This window comes from Seriola dumerili, unplaced genomic scaffold (genome assembly GCF_002260705.1).
Source record: "Seriola dumerili isolate Sdu_G_001 unplaced genomic scaffold, Sdu_1.0 BDQW01001299.1, whole genome shotgun sequence".
Taxonomy (NCBI): Eukaryota; Metazoa; Chordata; class Actinopteri; order Carangiformes; family Carangidae; genus Seriola; species Seriola dumerili.
Window position 1 is genome coordinate 1216299 of NW_019175554.1, and position 24693 is coordinate 1240991.

General features: G+C 39.7%; 1 protein-coding gene across 2 annotated transcripts in view; it reads right to left on the reverse strand.

Moving 5' to 3' along the window:
* Positions 1-940: 940 nt before the first annotated feature.
* rasa3 (RAS p21 protein activator 3) overlaps positions 941-24693 on the reverse strand; it is a 40040-nt gene continuing 16287 nt past the window's right edge. For both annotated transcript variants that reach the window (XM_022767784.1, XM_022767785.1), the window contains exons 3-24: positions 24220-24323; positions 22522-22616; positions 19599-19675; positions 15200-15280; positions 15028-15100; positions 13148-13221; positions 12952-13056; positions 12207-12363; positions 11926-12074; positions 11271-11385; positions 11007-11081; positions 10805-10928; positions 9954-10060; positions 9347-9424; positions 9111-9188; positions 8836-8909; positions 5728-5834; positions 4914-4996; positions 4599-4807; positions 4406-4509; positions 4113-4296; positions 941-3618 (exon numbers count right to left, since the gene is read on the reverse strand). In XM_022767784.1, coding sequence (XP_022623505.1) covers positions 3546-3618; positions 4113-4296; positions 4406-4509; positions 4599-4807; positions 4914-4996; positions 5728-5834; positions 8836-8909; positions 9111-9188; positions 9347-9424; positions 9954-10060; positions 10805-10928; positions 11007-11081; positions 11271-11385; positions 11926-12074; positions 12207-12363; positions 12952-13056; positions 13148-13221; positions 15028-15100; positions 15200-15280; positions 19599-19675; positions 22522-22616; positions 24220-24323 — 2326 coding nt within the window. In that variant the 3' untranslated portion in view covers positions 941-3545. The remainder of the gene's footprint in view (positions 3619-4112; positions 4297-4405; positions 4510-4598; positions 4808-4913; positions 4997-5727; positions 5835-8835; positions 8910-9110; positions 9189-9346; positions 9425-9953; positions 10061-10804; positions 10929-11006; positions 11082-11270; positions 11386-11925; positions 12075-12206; positions 12364-12951; positions 13057-13147; positions 13222-15027; positions 15101-15199; positions 15281-19598; positions 19676-22521; positions 22617-24219; positions 24324-24693) is intronic.

Below are 24693 nucleotides of genomic sequence, written 5' to 3' on the forward strand. Positions count from 1 at the left end.
AATATGTGTTTATCTGAAGAGGCGTTTTACTGCAAAAGGTCAGCAGATGTGCGTTGTTAATTTGTGATAAATTGATGGGCTTATTTGAAGGGTTGTTAATATTATTGCATGCTGAAACACAATTATTGCATAAGTCATTCCTGTGTGGGCTTCAGGGTGGAGGAGTTCCAATTACTGTAACTTCCATTACCCTACCAACTCAGCTGATGTTTCTGGGAAGGTTTTGCTTAAAGTGATAATAAATATGATTACCAAGTTAGGGATGAGAGACAGAACTGTCTGGTGGTTTATACTTCAGTCCTAGTCTCCTCGGTCTTAGCCAAAAAAAAAAAAAAGAAGAAAACCAGAGGAGAGTTGGTAACTGATGGAAAAAAACACTCTCCAGGTTAAAGCAACACTGCTCTCTTAATGTTTCGTCAATGTTGTTACTGTGTTACATACATAAAATGTTTGGGGGAGAATATATTGGCAAAGGTTTATTGAAAAGGATCAGTGGTTCTATACAAGAGGAAAGAGGAGATTCACTATATCAGACCAGAGCAGAATAACCGTGTTGCCACAGTCTTCAGTGAAATTACAGGTTGTGATTTTTTTTTTTTTTTTTAACAAGTGGGACGCTGCCTTTCCTGACCTGTAACACTGGGTTAATTCAATTGGCAATACAACTCGTCATATCAGTCACTCATGTGCACACTGACACAAACACGCACATACACACAAAACACACACACACACACACACACACACACACACACCTAAGTCATTCAATTCAGACGCACAGCAAGAAATCTGTATGACAAGACACAGATAGAAAACAGTCAAATTGTTGCAAACTGTCCTTATAGTTCATAGATCAACATATTCAAAGAAAAAAAGATGTCATTGGAATAATTGCTGTCTGTTTTTAAAACAGTTATAGGTTTTGAGATATATATATATATATATATATATAAAAAAAACATATCTAAACAATGATATTTTTTGTTTGCTTTTCAAAAAGAATTTTAGAAAAGTGATGACTGGCACTGTTTGGGATCCTGTGACCCCCAGAACACCCATGAGGCTACATAACCAGGTACTTCGTTTTGGAAAATACAAAATTTGTCTGCAGTTTGTAGTCACCTGGGAACACAGAAATGACTGTGGAGGCTACCATCGCTGTGGCTACAACTATACTTCACATGCACATTTTTGGCGAGAGTGAGTGCTGATGAATATGAATGCCAATGAGAGTGGTTGCCTTTGGGAAGCGTGGAACAACACAACACAACTGGTTAACAACAATAAATCCTGTACCTTCAACAGATTCTGACCAGTGAGATTCACAGCAGGCAGTATCTCAGAGGAATGCATATAAATAGATTTTAAACTACAGGTGTGTGGGGGGGAGGGGTTCTCCAAAGTAAGAGCTAACTCACTAAACAAAACTACATTATCAGGCAGCGAAATGGGCAACACAATCAGTAACACACTATCCATTTCACAATCATAACTGGAGACAAGACTGGTTAAAATGTTAGTATATGGGTTATTTAAAAGTGAAGTTAAAACCATCCTTGTTAATGGATGCTCATAGTTTCTGCTTTGTGATAGCTGAAGGGATAGTTTGGCTTGAATTACTTTTTCTACTTACACAGAGTTAAACAATCATGCCTTTATTATGTCTGCATACAGTTTGAGGGTATGTTGAATGTTGATCTTGTTTGAGCTTATGTACTGGATGTCCGGAACAAGTATCGGCACCTTTTAAAAGCCAGCAAAAGGTTCTCCATGCGTATTTACCTGCAACAGTTATTATACTTTTCTGGATTTACTCATATTTTATCCACCATGGATGTGTGCGCGTGTTAGCCAGGGTTGGGGAAAACAGGCATCTGCCCAAAGGCCCTGATCAAGTTTGTAAATACAAAGGATAAAAACATTTGAAGCACCTCTCAGTGTAATGTAGTCCAGTACAACACCCCCTTTAAATATATCCTCAACAATAAGCATATAATTGAATTTACATATTCCTTACAATTTCAACAAAAACTGAACATTAGAAAATTTGTAAAGGCAGAGCTGTTGTGTTGAAGAGCAACATACAGGTGTACCTAATAAACTAGCCACTGAGTGTATACTGTAAGCACATTGTAATTTTTGTTTTTTTATTGTGGTTACACAGTGCATTTTACAAAATTTAAGTAACTAAAGTTGTGCTTATGCACAAATTCACACCTTGTGGGAGCTTATAGGGACCCACAACACATTTTTACCCCAACCCCCAAGTGTGTTAGTCTGCCCTGATATCAACAGAAACTGGTTTTGAACTTGGACATTATCTAATTTCTTTCTTCACAGGTGGAGTTCAGCTAATCAGCCATCCAGTGTATTTTTCCCTACTTTAAACTGAAGCTGCAACTTGACATCCATAAACTCAGTCATCAGCAAACTGTTTAATATACAGTACCTTCAAACAGCATACAACCATACAAATAAAAGGCATCCATGGGATTATCTGACTCAATATAATGAAATGTAATGTAAACTCATTGTAAGCAATAAAATACAACAGAAAAACTATCCAAAACCAAGCTATTCCTTTAACTCACGTACTGGTTACAAAGGGCATGATTTATAACAACTTGAACCCATACATCTTTTCGCTCATTGATGGTAAAGATTAAAAATGAGGGATAAAATTGTCCACGGAGTGAGTTTTGATAGCCAACATCAAGCTGCTCTGGGCCTTGCTTGGTCCTGACAATCCCTTCTTGTGTTCCCTCGACCTTCACAGCCTTCCTGAGGAGGTTAGGGACAAAATTAAAAGCAGGTACACAAGGACAACACCACCCAAAGGGGGGGGGGTTACAGTCCTCATTTCCTTCAAGAGTTTGGTCTGTCAGATGTGAAATACAATGGAACATTTCTACAACCTTTAAAATAACCAAAAGCAAATCAAAAATCAATAACCAAATGCAAATCAAATAAAATAAGGTTTTTGAAAGTGTGCTGCGAGGCTTGTTCATCCATAGATTTGGAGATGATTAAAGTGCGTGTCGGTCACTGTCAAAACTGTCCAGTGAAAACGTTTGTTCTCTCATCACATCACAGAAAGGAGATCCAAATAGATGTATGGTGTTATTATCTTCATCATCCGTATCCCTCCTTCCCTTCACAACTGTTCCTCTCCCCCCCATGCTCACAGATCTGAGGTCTGTTTCTCCGAATCTGGAGCGATGCACCTTAAGACACTGCAGCAAAAAAAGTCCATCTGCACAGCTCATTCAGTCTGGCAGCAAGCCCTAAAACTCTTATTTTCTTACTATCGAACAAATCAGTATAACGGATGATACTTGTTTCCAAATCAGCATCATCTGCTTCCAGAAATGTCATAACAAAAGAGAAATTTTCCTTCAAGCATGGATACACTGCATTGGAAACACAAAGAAAGATTTAAAACCCAATGCTAGATCCAGAGCATAGTTAAGATGGATTTTTTTTTTTTGCAGTATAGAAAAATATGCTGGTTCTGAGCATCATAGAAACAGTATACAGGGCCATGGCTAGATAGAGTAGGTGGAGCTCTCAGACTGCTGGCGGATGTAAGACTGAAAACTGTCTCCAATCGGATGCTCCCTGTGGAAACACAGAGAAAGATGGTGTTTATTTGTTGGCAGGTGGTTACAGAGTAGTCTTTTGAGAAAAGAAACACAACATAAGTTTGAGAAAAGTTGAGATTATTAGTTGATGATCAGAGCTGGAGGCCAAAATAACCAGAGACTCAAACCAAAAGCCAATGTAACTGGACTGAAGGGAAAATCCAGGAAACAGCTCAGTCTCGGTTAAAGTTACAATGTTGGAGTTATTTGAAATGTTACAAGTGCTACATTTAATCTCCAACATACTTTGCACTGTTAAATTAACAACAGGCAATTGTGGACTGTACCACTGCACCACCTGCTGGTTGCTTAGTGTTGAACTAGATTTTACATTTAGGAACCTAACATTTTTCCCACAGTTCTCAGCCTCCATTGCACTATATATATATATATATATATATATGTATACACACAATAACTGTAGTTCATATGATCTGAGCCACAAGCATAAATAAACAACAAACCACATACTGGCTGCCTATCTTTGTCTTCTTGAACTTGTCCCGTTTGTACTTGGTGTGCTGCTGCTCCAAGGTCTGCACAGCTGAGACGATCTGCTTCAGGGTTTTGTACGTCTCCTGGGGGTCATCGATGACAAAGGTGGAGTACTCCTCCTGTTCAGGCCCGTCATACACAGACTTACTGCCACAGGCCTCTGCAGGGGGAAACATGCAGCAGAGTGAGAGACAGAACAAAAGCGGACAGTGTGAAAATCATAATTATACACACGCCTGCTCACAAACACTTAAAAACACTCTTCTGACCTTGCATCTTGATCAGTTTGGTCATGTACGTGCTGTACAGGGAGTATATCCTCTCAGTTTCTCTGTCTCCGTCTACGTCCAGCTGAATGTTTGCTGGGAGGCCGCTGAAAATAGAGGCACACAGGAAAATGAGAGAGAGTGGAAACAAAGGAAAAGAACGTGATCCTGGATCGAGTTGAGCAACTTCATGTACCCGGTGCAGGGCGTACACCCAGGGGCTGTGTCTGCTGAGAACTTGCAGCAGAGCCAGTGGCCGTTGAGGTAGGCTGAGGGATGGTAGGTGCTCAGGCGTTTGCGGTTGCACTGGCTGACTTTGGTCAGGATGTCGATCCAGTCGCGCGCCTCGACGCAGTTGTTGGCCTGGATGTAGAGTGCCCGCTCTGGCTGAATAACCTGGAACATCTGGAGGAGGGAGTGAGGGAAGAATCTGAATATTTGTAGGAGCGATTTGGGCCAAATGTTGAAAGAACCAAAGACTCCATGGGGGCTGGTGTGTGGGGTCCCTTACATTTTTCATCTTGAAAGACTCCTCCTCCAGCCTCTCTACAGCCAGGATGTTCTCTATGGGAATGCTGCACAGAGCTCCCTCTCCTGGAGGCAAGAGGAAACACATCAGACATGGGAGATGACAACAACTTAAATGATAAAAGAAGTATTATGTTGCCATTAATTAAGCCCCATTTTGATTTTTAAGATAAGTTTCATGTGTCGACCATGTTGGTAACAGTTCAAAGTTATGATATTTAACCTGCAGTTGTTTTTAGATCACCTACATGCACCTGTCCCTTTCAACTCATGCGCAGTATCTTTGCCCCTTCAATTCTCGTGCACCTCCTCAGCAAACATCTGGTATACACTATACATATATATATAAACTATATATCTTGAGAGCATTCATTATACTCACACACAGTTTTGTACTAACAGGAAATGCTACAATATGTGTGCAAACAGAATTCAGTCAAATGGCTACTTTTGCCTTTCACTGCCAGTTATATTTCACATCATATCATATAACATCCAGTTTCCAGGATCTATGTGGCATTTTTTTTTCTCTATTATCACAATTTATTTCAAGTTTTCACAGCTCATCTCTTTTCCTTTGTGCATTGTAGTGTGGGAAAAAAATGTATCGCCTGTTCAGCAACTTAATCTTCACCACATGTGTTGGATGTACAAAGTGTTCAGGCTAAATGTACATTCAGCAGATTCTCTCTCCCGCCTTCTCTCCCTCCTGCCGATTCTTACACAAACACAACGATACAAACAGACGCGGAAATGATGCAACTGTCAAAAGTATCCAGACAAACCTTCGAGCTCACCTTTCGTTTTGTGGTAGGTAAACTCATGGTTGGTGAGGCGAAACCATCTCTTTTTGAAGTTCTTCATTCCAAACCGGTTTCTCCCCTGTGCTCTCTTTATCATAAATCTGAAAAACAATGGGTGAGAGAAATACCACTGTAAACCCGGACAGATGAGCTCATGTTTCACAGAAGTGTTTCAATATTTCACAATATTTTAATTTCTATAGCACAATGCATCCCTTATATATGTTTATACATGTGCAATATGTAAATGCATAAGAATATAAATCGATCAGTTTACTTAAAACAATTGGTAACCACCATTTCATTCTGGTTAAAGGAATCTTGTACAGTCAATAATAAGTTATCATTCCGGTTACATGCTTGCAGTTCCTTGAATTCATTGCTGCTGTACTTGTAAAAAAAAAACAAAAACAAAACTTCAGTACAGCTCTCATAGATTTAAAAGTCTATGAGTTAAAATGGAGGTAAGGTCAGCAGAGTAAAGGTACCAAAGGTGTTTTTGCATATTTTACCCTTTTACTCACAAGGTGTATAAATCACAACTGATTTTTTTTTTTGCCAAATCATACACAAGATTTTAGACCGATTTCCCACCTTCCTAACAGCCACTGGCTTCCATTTTCTTTCAATACATTATGAAAATCAACTTGCAGAAACTTGAAACGTGAGACAGCTACACCACACTGCACAATGTTTGTCCTGTTTATTTTTACATCAAGGTTGTATTATCATGTCACTTGGTTATGCAGTCGTAGACAGTATGTGTTGCTGTGTTAAAGGATGGTCTGACCCTTTGAATGTTGTTTTTTAATGCAAGAAATTAGAGCTCAGTTAATCAATTAGTTGATCACTGAAAGATGATCAGCAACTCTTTTGATAACTAATTAATAATTTTTCATAATCTTTTCAGCAAAAATGCCAAAAGATTGTCTGGTTCGGCTTCTCCAACGTGAGCATTTTGTATCATTGTGAACTGAACATCTTTGATATGTGGACGGCTGGTTGGACCAGACTTTTGAAGGTGTCACACTGGACTTTGAGAAACTCAGATGATCACGTGTCACCATTTTCTGCCAACAATTGACTGACCGATCCAAGAAATAATCAGCAGATTAACTGACGATGAAAATAATCATTACTTGCAGCCCGAAAAGAACACATTAAACTTTCATCAAGGATGTTGTTCATATTTGATTACTTTTTAATCTCTGGGTTTGATTGTCTGACTAAATCCAAAAGCCCATGGATGCAGCGCTACTGAGCTTGCAACATCTTTCCAAAAAAATAAATAAATACATCAACAAGTCCATTATGATAGATTTGCTATATCAAGAAGTTTGCAATATCTGTAGGTTAATTTTCACACTGTAATGAAATAAATGGAACCAATGGTTGCCTGCAACCTGAAATCAATCTAAAAAATTATGGTACGCTTTAGAAAATGTTTAGACAGTGGTGTGAGGTACAACATGTAAAAGCACCGATATGGTCCTTTAAAGGAGACTAAACGTCAGGGTGTCTTTGTTTCAGAGTTTGAGGGCCATACGATACATGGAATATGAGGTACCAGGGTTATAAACACTAAAGCTACTATTCTCCCACAGGAAGACTTGTACTCTTCTCACATTGCGGTGCCAAGAAAGTGCTGGTTTCACATCTGCTATAACGCCTGGAGCTGAGCTGGAAACTCTAATGTGTATGGTAGTGATATGGCCACAGTCTAGGGTAGGGCATTATGGGTCAGGGTGCGGGCAGATATGAAATCCCAGAAATGTTTGTACAGTAACCAACCCCTGCTGTCACTGTCACACCAAGCATGTCTGGTATGGCGAGGAGTGAGAAGGGCTATCAGCACTATTGACGCTTCCCTAGGTAAGCAGGCTTAAAGGTTAACACTTTACTTTATACCATTACAGTCACTGTATGCATCAGCCTACTGCCATGTAAATCCAGAAAGATGACAGACAGTATAACAGTTGCTTAATAGGTTGCTTGTGTATAGGCCAGATATAAAGTAAAGTGCAGCAGCATCTACAGTAGTGCATGATGCTGGTGGGAGAGAAAATGGCCGGCTTGGTTTGGAGGGGGTTACGGGGCACACACAGGGGGTCACAAGGGCAAAGCCTTTATATAGAGAAGCTCTTACCTGCCCTTCGTGCCTTTTGACCCTTTCCCATCAACCCTCTTTATAGTGAGTTTTACACTCCTACGCCCGGTTGCAGAAACAAAAGAGGGTGGGGATGTTGATGAGCGAGGCACTGGCACAACTACTATCAGCTGGAAACTCTCCCCCCCTTTACAGCCTCATTAGAAATATCGTCAAAACAACAGCGTGTGTGTTGTCAGAAAGGGCTCAGTTTACAGCCTCAGGTGTATCGTTACTGTAACTGTTCACTTTGGAAATGAACTGGACCATGAAGGGTCACGGATGTGCAGTTGAAGTCCAGCTTCACTTTAGTGACAACTTAAAGGACCAGTTAGATGAGGAGATTGATACCACTCTCACACTGGTTAGCTTATCTTGGCATAAAGACTGGAAATGAGGGGGACACAGCTAGCCTGGCTTAGCATTAACAATGGATTTTATTTTAATGGTGCATTTGCAGCCATTCTGAAAACAGCTTGTTTATATGTTTATAGTTTTTTTTTGTTCAAACAAAAGACATGTATGCAGCATAAGCTAAGCAGCTGCTCACCGACCTTTTGCTTTATATTTACCGTACATATGTGAGTGGCATCAATCTTTTCATCTAACTCTTCGCCAGAAAGGAAATTTTCCCAAAATGTAAAAGTATTCTGGACAGTTCAGCCTTAATAGTCAACTCAGCTGCCTTGTCTTAAGCTAGAAACAAAAACCAAGACAGCCAGACAAACGCTGAAGCTGCGTAATTAGAAGTAAAAAGGTGAATGACATTGTGGTAACAGCCACAGTGCACAAGACAGAATCTCTAAACTCTCAAATCTGAAATTACTGTTCCATAAATTCTCTAAATTAATCTAATACCACATATGTCGTACTGACAGAGCTGTTTATAGGTAAATGTGTGTTTCTTTCCTTGGGGTGTTTGTTTCCACTAGCATCACAATAAGTTGGTACCTTACCCCTCTTTGAGCATGATTGGTGTTTCAATACTCTTCTGATCCCATTTGCCAGACGTGGAGATCAGGTCTAGGAACTGTAGAGAGGAGGAGAGGATGTCATTTATCAACATATTTACTGTGATGATTACTTTTGTTCACTGTCATACGAGGCTTTAATATCTCTCTATTCACTTTTTCAGTTCTTCTCAAATGTCTGTCATCCATTTATCTGATTGTGTGTCCATGAAGTGGACGCCATTTATTGAATGTAACAAGGTAGGAAGCAAAACACTCACATTCTTCACAGCGTCGGCGTATTTCTGCTCATTGAAGTAGTCATAAAATGCAGCCATGTACGACTCTTTGAAATTGGCCTTAATAAATAAATAAAAGTATGGAAAGAAAGAGTGACACAGAGAGAAACATCAGTAAGTTGTGATTTAATTTAAGCGTTCAGATTGAAATAGAAATTAAGTCTAGTTTAGTCACAGGAGTGAAAATGGAAAAATGCACTTTGAGCAGAGAAACTCACAGATTTTGACTTTGCGAGACTTCCCAGGGTCTGGATCGTCTTGGAGATGAGGGTCAGGGTTCGTGAGGTGGCAGGATCCTATAGGGACACGAAAAGACATGAATTACAACTAAATAAATCACGTTTTGAAAGATCAACTATTCCACAAAACTACACATATAAAATACACACAGATTTATAACAATGGCCTGTCTGTAACTTACCAACAAAAACAAAGAGTGCAAGTCAAAAGTACAGGTGCATTTATCAGTCTATACACAAGGTAAACTAACCGTTTCTTGTACTGTGTGTACTGTTCACAACGCTAATGGCTTCTGGAATAAAACCAAACTCCCTTCTGTTTGTTTTACATGCAGGCAATCTAAAAGACATCCCTGATAGCATTAGCTCAAAGTGTCCATAGAGGACATCATGTATGGGCTCATATTAAGCTGTGCTAGCCATCTTTGTGTTTTGCCAATAATTTTGAGCTGAGGGTGTTAACACCTTGCAATCTGTTCTTGTCCTTCTTTGATAAAAACAACACAGTTACTGGATGTTTTTTGATGGCATGAATGACATGTCGGCTGCATGTGTGATCATATTTTGATTTGAATATCAGACTCACTGGATGGTGTGGCCGTAGATGGAACAAGTTGGGGGAGAGGATGGCTGGAGCAAAGAAACGCAGGAAGATGAAACTGCTCACTGCTGTGTATCGGACGTCTTGGTCAACTACAGAGCAGAAAAACAAAATCAGAAACAGAGATACCTGCTTAAATTACACCTAAGATATTACAGACACAGTCAGTCCGGAAGAAGACAAGTGAATATTCTTAAATGTGCTGTCTGAATGACACAGAAAATGAGTTCCATTTTATTTTCTATCGTCCTTTTTACTAGGAGCTGCACACTACTTTGTTTAGAAAGATAAAAACAGATATTGATTGTGTATATGGATGACGCACAAAGCCTGGGAGAACAGCCTTTTATCAGGATAAACTGTGGGCTTGTACCAGTTATTTTTGATGTACACATACATATGTTATATGTTGTAACTGATCTTTTTGTATATGTATCACCAGGAGATGCATGTTTTGTAAAAGTAAGGGTGTTTTGTAATCCCATGTGGGATGGGCCAGGTGTTTGAAATGACACAGAAATAAAAACTAAATAATTTCTCATTTTTGATCATACAGTATATACTTCCTCTGACTGCAGTGCCCTGTGCCAGCCAACAGGAGGCAGCACAGTATATGACACCGGGTGTACATATTGTATAGCAGAGGCATAACCATAATAAGTGTGTAGGAGGCTTAAGTGGTTTCAGTTTTGACTCAAATAGCAGAGCACAAAAAGCCTCTCTGTGATCCCGAGCGTCCTTGGACATCTTGCACATCCTGTTCTTTATTGTCCGTTTCCTGTTCCTTATTAGCGCCTTTCTTCTATCCCTTGTGATTCGTTCAGGAGGCGAGTTACCTTGGAAACGGGTGGCAGCAGACTCTCTCAGAGAGAAGAAGATATCACACATGACGGTCGGACAGCGAACGCCAGAGGTGGTGATAACGTTGAAGATACGGTCTACATACTGACGAAGGTTTTCCTGGGGGGGGGGGCAGAGGTGTCAGATAACACGGACAGCAATGGAAATAAAAATAAAAACATAAACTCGTCTTCTTACTCTGTTTGTGTCCAGGTTCTCCGACTCTTTCAGTTTGACTGGGTCGATTTCACAGGGTTTGTGTTCTGTGCAGATCTGTGAAGATTTAGAAAAGCATTAAAATGTCAATTGGTAATTGATTTTCCAACATATCCTTAGATGTGCCACAGAGAAAGACATGTGAGATTAATTCAATCAAGATATAAAAAAAGAGTCTGGAATTTGGTAAAACTAAGAGAGACAAATACTGCGAGTAAAGAAAAAGGGAGTATTGCAGTGTTTTACCTCATCTATGATGGGTTTGAGTGTGACTTGCAGATAGTGCATTCCTGCTAGCTTCATGGTCTCATCAATGCACTTGGAAGTCAGGGAATTTCCCCGGAAAATGGTGTTTGGATCCCTAATAAAAGGAGGCAAAGTGTGTTTTTGAGTACAAATTTAAACTACAGCTTGTGTCTCAAAATGAGACACCAAAGCATGTCAAAATTAACAAATCAGTCATTTAACATCCAAAGTAAATTATATTACAGTGGTGGCATATATTTCAACAGTCAGGTCAAAATGCTAAGCTTGGTGATGTTCGCATAAAACCTGATGACCCAATTCCTACAGTCACTTCAATTAATAATCTCTAAAAAAAAAAAAAAAAAAAAAAAAAAAAAATCTAACCACGGTGATAGATCTGAAACTAATTTAGCAGCAAAATTAAATCTAAATCCCAAATATACCACATTCACTTGGCTTATGTTGAAGAAATGTACTTTATTATTACTTTAGTATTGCTAACAAAGCTAAAGCTACAAAAACAAAGTATTCCTAATATGGAAAAAAAATCAGCATCTTTCTCTGTTGTGATGAATGCAATTCATAGGATAGCCACACAACAGGAAATGAGCTGGACTCTTAGGTAAAGCTGTAAAACTAAAGATGCAACACTCACTGTGTGCGGTTGACTTCCGCATGAGCGATGGCGCTGATGAAAGGCACGATCTTGCCGTAGTGAAGAAAGAGACGCACAAGGGGAATGGCAGCTTCCTGCTTCTCTCGACACACCTCCCCCAAGATATTAGCCGTGGACGCAGACACAGGCTGAACAGAGAGGAAAAGGAGTACAGAAGTTGCATTCAAACAGTGACGATGAAGCAGGTCAAGGTGCTGCAAGATACAAAAATACGACGTGTCTGAGCAGAGCAGAGACACATTCATATGAACAGACAGTACCTCTACGTTAGGAGAGTACAGCAGTAGATCTCTGAGGGGAGTGTAATGTTCGGAGGGGAAGACGTGGTCCTCAGTGTAAACGATGTTCAAACGTAGAGAGCCAAGCTCTTCTACCTTCACTGACTTCCCTCCATTCTCCCTCGGCTGGAGAAAGTACCTAAAGCAGGAAAATGTTCATTGTAAAATACTTTATTACTTTTACAAAGGCATGCATGAAAAACTTCACTTAAGTAAAAAATACATAAGTGTTATCAGCAAAATGTACTTAAAGTATCAAAGTTGTAAGTTTCTCCTGCGACTGATATCTGATTTTATCTGATATTATTAGATTGTTAATACTAATGCATTAATGTGTAAGCAGCGTTTTACTGTGAAGCTAGTTCTCATTACTTTAGGTAGGTACTTAAGGTAGTTTTGTCCAGTGGTTCCCAAATTAAACGTCAGACCCCTTCAAAGGGTCACAAGATAAATGAGAGATGATGATTGGGTGACATAGATATATTAAGTATACAGTGTGTTGTATTTTTTAATCTTGTCATATTTCTAAATGAAAAAATGCAACTAGTAACTTCACCTGTCTTATAAAAGTATAAAAGTGAAATATTTCTGTCTGAAATGTAGTGAAGTAGAAATATAAAGCATCGTAAAACAGAATTGTAGTACAAGTACCTCAAATTTGTAGTTAGGTGCAGTACTTGAGAAAATGTAATTAGATGATGTGATGTGTCAGTGATATTCCTCTCACCATGCATCGTGGACCCCAAACTGACCCAGGACCCGCAGAGGAACCCGCACACCTCCCAGGAACTCATCGCCGAACTTCAGGTTGCTGGCGTTCCACAGATCCACCCTGAACACAAACCACGGGAAAATAGTTCAAACGTGAGAGATGCCTTCAATGACACCAAGTTTCAGCACTGATCCTGACAGTACTGTCTCACCTGAGCGCCAGCTTGTCAACGTCCTCTTCTTCAACATCAAACTGCCGCCTGGTGTAACTTAATGGCCGTGTCACCTAGAAATAGAGACGGAGTAAACATTTAGCATAAAAGATTTAGGAGCCGGTATTTCGTCCTGTTGAGCTGCACAGTCAAATACATCCCGAAAAATGAGCCGGTGGAATTTGTGATTGGGGATATTCGGCTGTATGAATAAAACTGACATGACAAAGCATATGAAGCCCCTTTTGTATTATAGAAAACCTGTTACTTTAGTAGATAAATAGTTGTTTTGTCTTTAATTAAGCCGAAATGAGCCATGAGCCAAATCAAACTCGGGGGAACTGCCACAGATCTGAATGCGGCAGGGCCCATGTAGGTTTGGAGCAATAAGAAAATAAAATTCGAAACAATAAAAAAAAAAAGGACAACCACATGACAAAAATGTGATAAATGGCCTGTGTTTGCGTGTGGATGTGGGGCTCTGTGTGCGACACAGAGGGGTGGGGGCTGCAGGCAGAAAGCACCACAGGGTATGCGCAGCCCTGTTCATGTGGTGGTTGGGAATAAATGAGACGATCTTGTCGGACAGAAATCAATGGGCCAGATTGTTTGGTGGTTTGTCCGAATCAATCATACTCTTGTCCTGCTGTGTTCTGGAGGCCAGAGGGAGGAGCGAAACAAAAATGTCAGAGCAGTGCTGCTAGTGAGCGAGGATTAACGGGGGCACTGTGAAAGGCATGTTGTGTATGTGTGTGTGAAAAATTATCTATAAATATAAACTAATGAATATAAATTAACACAAACAGTGGCAATGTTTTTATAATGTCAGAGAAACAAACATACTGCAATTCCAGTTGCTTTTGTTAATTTTTATCTCATGAATCTCAACAGTTACAGTAGTAGTAATGTGAGAGTGAGTTTGTGAGTAGGGCTAGTGCAAAAAAAAATTTCTATAAATATTAAATAATGAAATAAACATTAACTGTGGCATGTTTTTAAGAAGAAAATCAGAAAAATAAAACGCACAGCAGACGATTTCACATTGTTTTCAGCTTTACTGCATGTCAGCTTCATGAAAACTTTAAACCGCAATATTTCAAAATCACTCATGACAGTACACAGAACTTTTTAACCCCAAAGTCACAACATAAAAAATGCAGAAGCAGTACATGTGATCAGTCACTCTGGTTATTAAAGGTCCTGCACACCTCACACATGTGTTTGTGCTACTTCTAATCAGATTCCTGCTCAGGTTGAAAGTGAATAGAGCTGTGACGACAAAACAAAACAATAAGAAAGATGAAGGTGTAACTTAACAAAAATAATAGGACTGTCAGAGAGATTTCAATCAAGTGTAGTCGGAGCACACCACACGCTCTGAGTAGGCAACATAAGTAAAACCACCTGTGTGCAACCATTTTATATTGTACAAACTGCTTCTCTGTGGTTGGAAATGTAGCCAAAAGTATGACACCACTTCCCCTACGTTCTTATGCACTTGTGGCCTGGGGCCATTTTGTATGGTTTGGGTTTGGCCCCTTAGGTCCAATTAAGAGAAATCTTCTAGCTACAGAAGAATGATCTTTTAGACAGCAGTGTGATAGTCTTGATGAGGGTATTTTTGTGTTTCAATATGACAGTGCCAATGTGCACAAAGCTGTGAGGTCGAAAAGTCTCACCAAAAGATGTGACAGCAACATGTACAGTAAATGCCCATTGTTTTTGGGTGTATTGTTCAGGCCACCACATACTATTGGCCATATAGGGTGTTTATGAACCCTCACTCTGGTTTTGACTGATCCCTGACATGAAAACACACCTTCAGGTTTATAAGCTTTGTTGATGTTAAACTAAACAAATGAAATACAGGAAACCTTTACCTCAAAATAGAAAACCTCATCAAACTGTGGATTGTTGGTTTTCCTCTTCACCTTGGTCTTTTTGGCATCTGACCTGTGGAGGCAGGAAGGCAGACAGATGTAAGATCGCATGTTCATCCAAAGTTAAACGTGATGAAACAAAGTTGTGGATGGTGACTGGTGAAATCAGGACCTTGAAGGTCCTAATAAGGAGACAGCAGCATAGGGATCACATTGGCCGTTGACAATTGGAAGACCTTGGCACTCCAGCACTCTGTAGAAACACATAAAAAGCAGACATGAATGAATAAGCACACTACTGTATATGCATAGACTTGCTCACACACCCACACACACACCTGTAACACATTAACATGGTGCTAATTTTAATGCACCATCAGCCCTGTGTGATCTCATCCTCGCCCTATCGCCAGATGCCAGGGATAAAAAAAACTATCTAACTACTATTTACACCAATATAGACAATTACTATAAAGATGTTAGGAGGAGCTAACTTAGCTCTTTTTAGGCAAAGGGAAAAAAAGGCAGCACATTAAACGGGAACAGGATAAAAAGATCTTCAAATGCCAAATGCCACAAGCCGCACAGAACAATCTGAATATCCTCCCAGAGGACTCTTTAAGCTCTGTTAAGCTCTATATTATCGCTTAATCAAATGACTGATGTGAAAGGGTCACCAGTGCTGTCAAGACCACTGAGAACTGACACCCAATCCTACACCTCTGCAAAGCTTTTAGGCTCATCGTCCCACACAGACAGCGAGAGTCTCACTAGTCTCAGCAACAGCCCAATACAGTTCAACAGAACAGGAAGCTATTTCTAGTATACAAGCCTCTAAAGAAACAATACTACAATACCCATGAGCATTCATAGTTGCTGACCCTTAATTTAAAAGTGAATTTATTTACGCTGTATAGTGTCTTTTACGTTTTCTCAGCACTGTCATCTTTAGCTTGTTGGCAGCTCACATGACAGAATTTCCAGCTTGGTGATTGGATGTTTTGAGAATCGTAGTTAACGTCTTGTACCCTCGAGTTTTTATCAGGGAAGACGACATTTTTTTGCAAATGCTGCTATCCAATAGATTTTTTTTAACATTTTATATAATATTTTATTAACCTTTACTTTTTAACACAAGTAATCGAGTGTTTAAGTGGCTGAAAGAGGCATGTTGATTTTTAAAGACCACATCATATCAAGTAATTCAGTCTTGCCGCCCCCTTTTCACGGACATAAAACATCTGGTCCATTCATATTCTACTTCACTCCTACACTGGAGGATCCCTGCTAGTAAGATGAGAGCTCTCTGAGAGTTTTCTCAACATGTGAAAATGGCCTCTTGAGTCAATGTTAGATGTATATGTATGTAAGAAGGACACACAAAGAGGGGCAGATGAAAAGAAATGGAGGAAAGTCATTCCGTTTGAGCTGTTGGCAAAGACTTGTGTCAGTTTTAAAACCCTGCATGATCCAGCAACTACAGACCACTTGAGAGAAGCCAGAGAAAAACAAAATAAAAACCAGAAGAGACCACATCTTGAGGAAAATGGACAGACTCCTGACTCTATGGTCAAGGACTTGATCCTAAAGTGTAGGACTCAAGGATCTCTGAGCACCAGAGGAAGAAAAGAGCAGAATGGAAGAAAAAAAGTTTGTTGACCTTTCTCTTCTAGTTCTACAGAAATTCCTTTTTACTATCTATCTATCTATCTATCTATCTATCTATCTATCTATCTATCTATCTATCTATCTATCTATCTATCTATAACCCAGCTGCCCAATGACATCATGCTCTAAGGGGATTAGCACCCAAACAGGACAGGACACCCAGCAGGACGAATCACTTCCTGTGTGTCATGGTGATGCACCGCTAGTCACACCGCATGATGAATTACACAGCAAATCGCAGCGCGTCCCACAACTGAACTGACACACATGCAACAGCTTGCCCGCTGACACACACACACACACACACACACACGCACACACACGCACACACACACACAGGTTCCTAATAAGGAATAAGGAGTGGGCTGGGTTAAGCATCACTAATACCAGAGCGCTTCCTGTCCAATAAGCTTGTTTATATAACCCCTGCTTGGCCTACTATCCAGCCCTCTCCCTGTCCCTGTCCCCCGTTGCCGCTGTGAGCTCTGACATGCCAGACAGTGGTAGTGAGAAGCAGACTTATTTGTTTTAGTCGACATTACTCATATCGGGTTAATGCGCTTCTGTTCTGCGCCCACGTATCCTGTCAAAAACAATTTCACTCACATAAGACGGAAATGAATTGTATCATGGTCCACCATAGTCCAAAAAAACAAACAAGCACACAAAACACACAAAAAGCGGATGTGATTATGAGTCAGCATCCCTGACGGGTGACGTATTCCATGTAAGTGAAATGAAATAAATGATAACAGTTTTGGTAATAAGATGCTTCCTGTTCCCAGATGTCATTTATGATATTGCACAATCATCTACGTGTAAGTCTGTCGGCATTTTCCAGTGGTAGAAGAGGTATTTGGATTTTTGAACTTAATACCAGACTTGGTAGACCATTATATCCAAAATGTTATAAATTTTTTACACATCAAAGTCTATTTACAGGTCTTGGGGAGTACTTCATTCATATGTGAAGGGGTTGTATAAAGGCTTTTGTGGCTGTCCATCATGAGTCCAATAGTGTTATAGGAGCACAATGCTATATGATCAGAGCAGGGCTCTCTATTACTAAAGTAAAAGTACAGAGGTATTGGTTGAAAAATGCAGTAGTATTGAAAGTAAAAGTACTTGCTATGAAAAACAAAGAATCTCAGACACTGTTCATCATTTGCACTCACTTTATTAAGAAGACATTTTGTTTTTTTGTCTGTATGTATTTTGCCTTAGGGCCTGAGGACCAAAGTCGCCTTAATAAAATGAGTTCAAGTGATGGACAGTGTGTGAGATTCTTTGGTTTTCTTTGCAAGGCAAGAGTGTTTGATCCTATGAAACTGTCACTAAGACTTTATGGTGTACAAAACTTTTTTGAAATGACAACCTGGGTGTAGTTAAATCTAAAATGAAGAATCATGTTTATGAGTTCATCATATGTTTTGTATGTTTTAATATTAACTAATAACATTTATTGTGAGAGCAAAGTAGAAGAGTAAAGTGACAATATTTTCTTATAAAATGTAGTGGAGAGCAGAAGTAAAAAGTAGAATGAAATGGAAATATAATATAGTATAGTATAAGTATAGTACTTAAGAAATTACATTTTCCTCTTTGTTATTTTTGAATAATTTATGTCAATGCTGTCAAACTGCCATGAGAAGAAAACAATTTCCCACACTGCAAAGACGTGTTCGAGCAGGAGGTTGTGTGAGATGTGCGAGATAGTGAACACACTGTGAATGAAGCTGCAGCTCTTTGACTGACGCGAAACATATTTTCATTCAAGACTTGTACAAAGCTGTAAATAAAGATAAGTGTGCCGTGGTGTGTAGGTTCTTTCAGACGGTTAGTTTCATCCGTAGAGCTGAATGGACACAGTTGGTCTCTCTCATACACGTGTCTTTCTAGAGAAATCTGACTAGATGACCTCCTGCTCTGCGCTCTAAGCTCCTTACCCACAATGTGCTCTGGGAACGGAGCCATGCTGGCTCATCATCAGACTTCACTGCTGCATGTTACAGAGGAAGAGCACACACAAGCACACACACATATACATCCAATCCAATCCATCCACAAGCGTATCATTGATCGCCTGCAAATACAAACACATCACATGTGTGTACAATCACATTTTACACACATGACAACACACACACACACACACACACACACACACTTAGAGAAACAATGTTGTAAGAGCAGTTTTATGAGTTCATGACTTCCACACCCACAATGGATTCACAAACTGATATACAGTTAGGCAGCAGTAACATGCCAACAAAGGTAAGAAGAAGAAGAAGACGACTGCTAGCAAGAAAACATGGATGTAAACCAGTTCCAAAAAAATTGCTTTGCGAATGTTTGATGAGGGAGGAATGAAGTCAACACTTTTGTTAGACCTCAAAGATACATACAATGTCTTTTGGTAAGAAACAATGAATGTAAACAAACTGTTTGTAAACAGACTTTGTTTGTTTACAAGAATACCGTTACACCTTTAAGGACCTTTAAGGCCGCTTCTTGGAGACTTAACATCATCTCATAGCCTTCAACACGGGGTGGAGCAGCTGACAAGAAGTTACAGTATGTCTTTATTAATTGTAGTTTTTACCAATTATATTAGTTATATCATTATAAAGCAGTGAATTGCTAGTTCAAATGTGTATTTTTCGTAAATACCAAGAGAATTACTTTCTGCAACTACAGAATGTGGTAAAGAAATTCCTCTTCTATTTTTTTCTCTTTACATAACCTCTGCTTTCTAAACATGTAAGTCAGACACATCAAATAAAAACAATGCATGGTATTGTTATGTATAAATAACATAATGCATGTGAAATGTAGTACTCTGTGTGTGTGTGTGTGTGTGTGTGTGTGTGTGTGTGTGTGTGTGTGTGTGTGTGTAGCCTCACCGTGTGGCTAGTTTATGGATGATGACTCCGCTGTCTGTGATGACTTCACTCAGACGCAGCTCCAGGTGCACTTTCCCCTGTAACACACACACACACACACACACACACACACACACACACACACAAATAGACACTATTTATGAATCACACATTTTTCCAATGGGAATACAGAAAGTTCTGGGTGCTAACCAGAAGAATACCTATGAACATTTCAGCACCAGTGTCGTCACACAGCCAGGTACCCAGTGACAGGCAGAGTGGTCGCCATCCAGTGAAAAACACTGTATTTCCAATTTATTCAGTGGGTATGTGAATTTGAACAATGTGCAACCTAATCCAATCTAAAATGTCAGCTCTTCAAACTTGCTTTAGGCCTGGTGACAATCTATCTCTCACCACGAATAATCACACAGGTCTCAACTCAACAATCAACATGTGGTTTTCATTGGACAGTGAAGAATCCAGCTGCTTTGTTCTTAGATTTAAAAGTCAGCTAATAACTTCCCTGTACTACCGCAGTGTTTCCTATACATAGATTTATTAGTGGTGACCCACCACGATATCAACATTCATCACCACATATTGATTTTCTATTTTTTCACGATTTCAAATGGGTAAAATCTTATTTCATTGTTGAGCTGTGCACAGCCCCCGCACATTGATTCACTCAGCCCCTCCTTAAGCCCTTCCTTGACCCACTCTCTCTCTCTCTATCTCTCTCAGAAACAAATTAACAACGAACCTGTTGGTCATCTGTCTGACCAGCCATTGGGAACACCTGGAGAAATCCATTTGCAACGGTGGACCGCCAAAAAATCCATTAAGTTACCGGCCCTGTCTGTCTCTCTCCTGGCCCACTCTGCGAGCCAGTCTTTTGGGGTGCGCATGAGTGCAGTGTACATGAGTGCAGTGTGCATGTGAGTAAACTGAGCTCACTAGCCAATCACAATAGAAAACCCGCCCCATGTCAACTGCTGACACAAATAGAATCTAATTCTGTGGCAAACTGCACCAAACACTGTACCAAAAATCAAAACCACAAATATATAGTAATATCATATATCTTATGTGCTGCATATACTGTATAATGTAGGAGATAGTTGAAATAGTTTTTTAACAGCTGATCCATTGTTCATATGTATAAGCCAAAAACACACAGATAAACAATAATTCTTCACTGATAAATTTCTGTACAAGACAAAAGTGAACAAACATGAAAAAGTGGCATCTCTCCACCAACTGAACATCATGCCGAAGTTATATTTTCTCTGAAGTGATTGGATTAATGACATAATGACAGTGTAGTGGTGCAGCTGTCTAGAAAAGCTCCATTAATTAACAGCATCAGTATGCAAACTCACAGGCGTTGCTCTTTCTGTCCGATTCAAGCAGAGGGAACAAACACACGCACTTACACATGTGCGCACAGGTCAAACAATGCGTCCTCTATTGAAAAGAGAAGAGAGACACTCTATCTTCCTACTTCATTTGATCCTTCTCCCTCGCTTTTCTCTCTTTTCTGTCATTCTCTCACACATCCTTCCTCTCCCCGGCTCCTCGGATGAATGTGTCTCTGTTTCAGATCCCTGCTCCAGGGCTACACACACCCATCTGTCTGCAGATGTTACTGTTCACTGTTCACTGTGTCTCTCACTCTGTGTGTGTGTGTGTGTGTGTGTGTGTGTGTGTGTGTGTGTGTGTGTGTGTGTGTGTGTGGTACTATGTGCTGGGTGTGTGCGTTCCTATCTGTGCATGCATGTGGGTGAGTGAAACTGAATAGTGAATAGAAGAAAATATTACACATGTATTAAATAAGCATGTAGGACAAGTGCAAAAAATGCACTTCCATAGCTGATTACTGGAATATTTCTGAAATTATAAATAAATCACTTAAATCAATATTGTAACAAAAATCAATACAGTTTTCTCTGTAGCTAAGAATACACTTCTTCCATAACTTGGGTCAAATAGTCATTGGAAGGTGCTACATGCATGGCAGATAAAACAGCTGACAATCAGAAAAAGAAAAAAATTCATTTGTAAATGCATCCATGAACTGTGCAGACTGTCCTTTACTTGTTGCACTGTCACACACAGCAGAAGACTGAAAACTTCCTCCATTTTGCTGAGTAGAAGGGAAGGAAATTAATTTTCCAGCATTTGAGACATCAGTGTTAACAAAGCTACTGTAAACTACATCTATAGAGGCATCTTAATTCACTTACATCATCATTGTGAGGAGTCTGTGTCTGTGCAAACACTCAGACTGAACAATCAACATTTGAAATTAAAAGTGAACATTTCAATCAGGACTGCCTCCTAATATTCCCAAAAACAATGTGAATGATTTGCCTCGGTCTGAGTTTACCACCATGAACATATTTCTGTAAATAATTTCTGCAAATTTCTGCAAATCAAAACCACATACTTCACCATCTACCACAGCCAGCTGTCATTCATTCATAACAAGTGAGAATGTGGAAAATGACCGGTCGATGACAAACTGAACTGCGATGGGGATTTTAGAGCGGGCATGGGATTTTACAGCATACCGGGTTACTTTGACCCTGCACACTCAGGTGTTTCAGGTGCACACATGCTGTGTTTGTTTGGGTTCTTCCCTGCTTCAAACATTAACATGCAGACACACCATCACTCATATACATCTGTGCATATAATTTATGCAGGGGAAGTGTTAAATATAAGCTAACATAAGCTATATAAAGGCCTGGTTCTCTCTGCCAGGTTTTGGTATCAACCAGGCACATTTTGGATGTTATCAAAAAGTATGGGTATGGATGGTTAATATCCAGCCCTGTAAGAGTTCTATGGGGAAGAGAGAGAGAGAAAGAGAGAGAGAGAGTGTATGTGTGTGTGTGTGTGTGTGTGTGTGTGTGTGTGTGTGTGTTTTCTCTGTACTGACCTGAACCTCTGAGTCAGCACTGACAGGCTGTAGCTGGAACCAGGTGTCTTTGCCGTGATATTTCTGCAGGTCCTCTTTCTTCACTGCAACCTTGCCTACGCACACATAAACACACAACACCGACAAAATGAGATGAAAACATAACTTGACTAAGTGCTGGACTAAGTGTTCAGATGCCAGCTACAACAAACGCTTGACAAACACCCACACACACTCGCATGCCCGCTCACGTACTATAAATCCACACACCAGTTTCTTTTTAATGCCCGTAGGCACCTGGTGCAAAAATGCTAACAAAGTGCAATGTCAATGAAATGATCCTGTCATGTCTGCATTGAAACTAACAAGTTACACCCACATGCACGCACGCATGCACGCACGCACGCACACACACAAAAATAAACACAAAAAGAGTAGCCGTGATGGTGTTGAAGATGCAATCACACCCAGAGAGAGATTTTCAGTTTGTGGTCTGTGGTCTCTCATACACACACACACACACCCATGAATATTCAACTGACACACCTATTACAGCACTTAAAACATCTGTCCACACACAAACAAACTTTGTACTGAAAGTGAAACTAAGGTCATTAAATGACACTAAAGAAATAATTTGACATTTTGTGAAATACACTTATTTTACTTTTTTGTTGAGAGTTTGATGAGAAGATCAATACCACGCTCATATCTGTCTGTTTAATATGAAGCTACAGCAAGCTCCCGCCTAGCTTGGTATAAAGACTTGAAACAAGGGGAAACAGCTAGCCTACTGTGAGTGTGTGTAATTTTGTCAGTATTCATTCATATCCTCACGCCTGATTGCTTGAGTGTGATATAATCGTATTTGACTCATGCACACCTGTGACCACGGCTCATTTTAATATTTTAAGATATAAAATATTTATACTGTTACAGATCTAAATGTTAAATTACGATGTTTAATCTCCATGTTATATGGACATAAATTAAACCTGCATTTTTTTTTTGGCCAAGCAGCAACACTGACATATTATCGGCTTTTAACTTGGTATGTTGAACTTGTTAGCAAAGCTCATTTACACTTCTAGCTTGTTATCATCCATTTGGAGTCATGTTTCTGGCCACTTGCTATGCAACGAGCTGAAACTCACTATAAAGCCAAGTAATGGCAATTCCCTTTCACATCTGATACATATCAGACACATAAAATATCCATTACAGCCACTTTAAATGTAAGTGTAAAATAGAAAATAGACATAACTGCCTCATTAGCAGACATTAGTTGCTATGGAAATGACTAAACTGCTTTGATAAAATCATTTTAGAGTTGAAACAACAATTATTTTCAATATCAATTTATCTGTTGATTTTTCGTATAATAGGTTAATTGCTTCGTCGTTAAAATGTCTGAGATTAGTTAAACAAGAATATGATATTTTCCAAAGCTCAAAGTGACAAGAGTCCAAAAGCTAAACACATTCAATGTTTGTGAGTTATGCTTTATAACACCACAGCAGCACTAGTGCTGTTTCATAAAAGTAAAAAGCCACCTGACATGCTTTAGTTGCTGTAAAATCTCAGTGAAGCCTGCTGTGGCTTATATCTCCTTCCAAACACTCACCATGAATCAAGAGAGTCTCGATTCATCTTCCAAGCTTGGTTACAGTTGGGTGTGAAAACATGAGTTTACAACAGACGGAGCAGCTGTTTACTCACCGATGCTGGAGTCCCTCCTGAACACGTCCCTGTCGAAGATGTAGAAGGAGAGGTGTCTGAAGCTTCGTGGGATCTCACAGTAGAAGTCCTCCCCGTAGAACGGACTGGAGGTGATGGGAGACACAAGACAAACTGTGATTAGATGCTCCTCTTGTCTGACAGAGCATGTTTTTACCACAAACACAAATGTAGTTTGAGACATTTAGTTTCAGCAGAGTTTAGATCTGAAATGTCGGGCTAATTTTATTTGTTTGTATATATTTGTCGATTAACCACTCAGCAGACATAAAATAAAGACCACATGTATCTACATGTTGCCATGTTGAACAGTAGGCCTGTTTGTGACCAGTGGCTGGAAGGTCCATCAACCGCCACACTCTGCCTTACCTAAACAATGACCATAGAAATCACGGCAATGAGAATCTCGTGAGCTGAGCCTCCAGGGCTGCTGCCAACAATGACTGACTTCTTCTG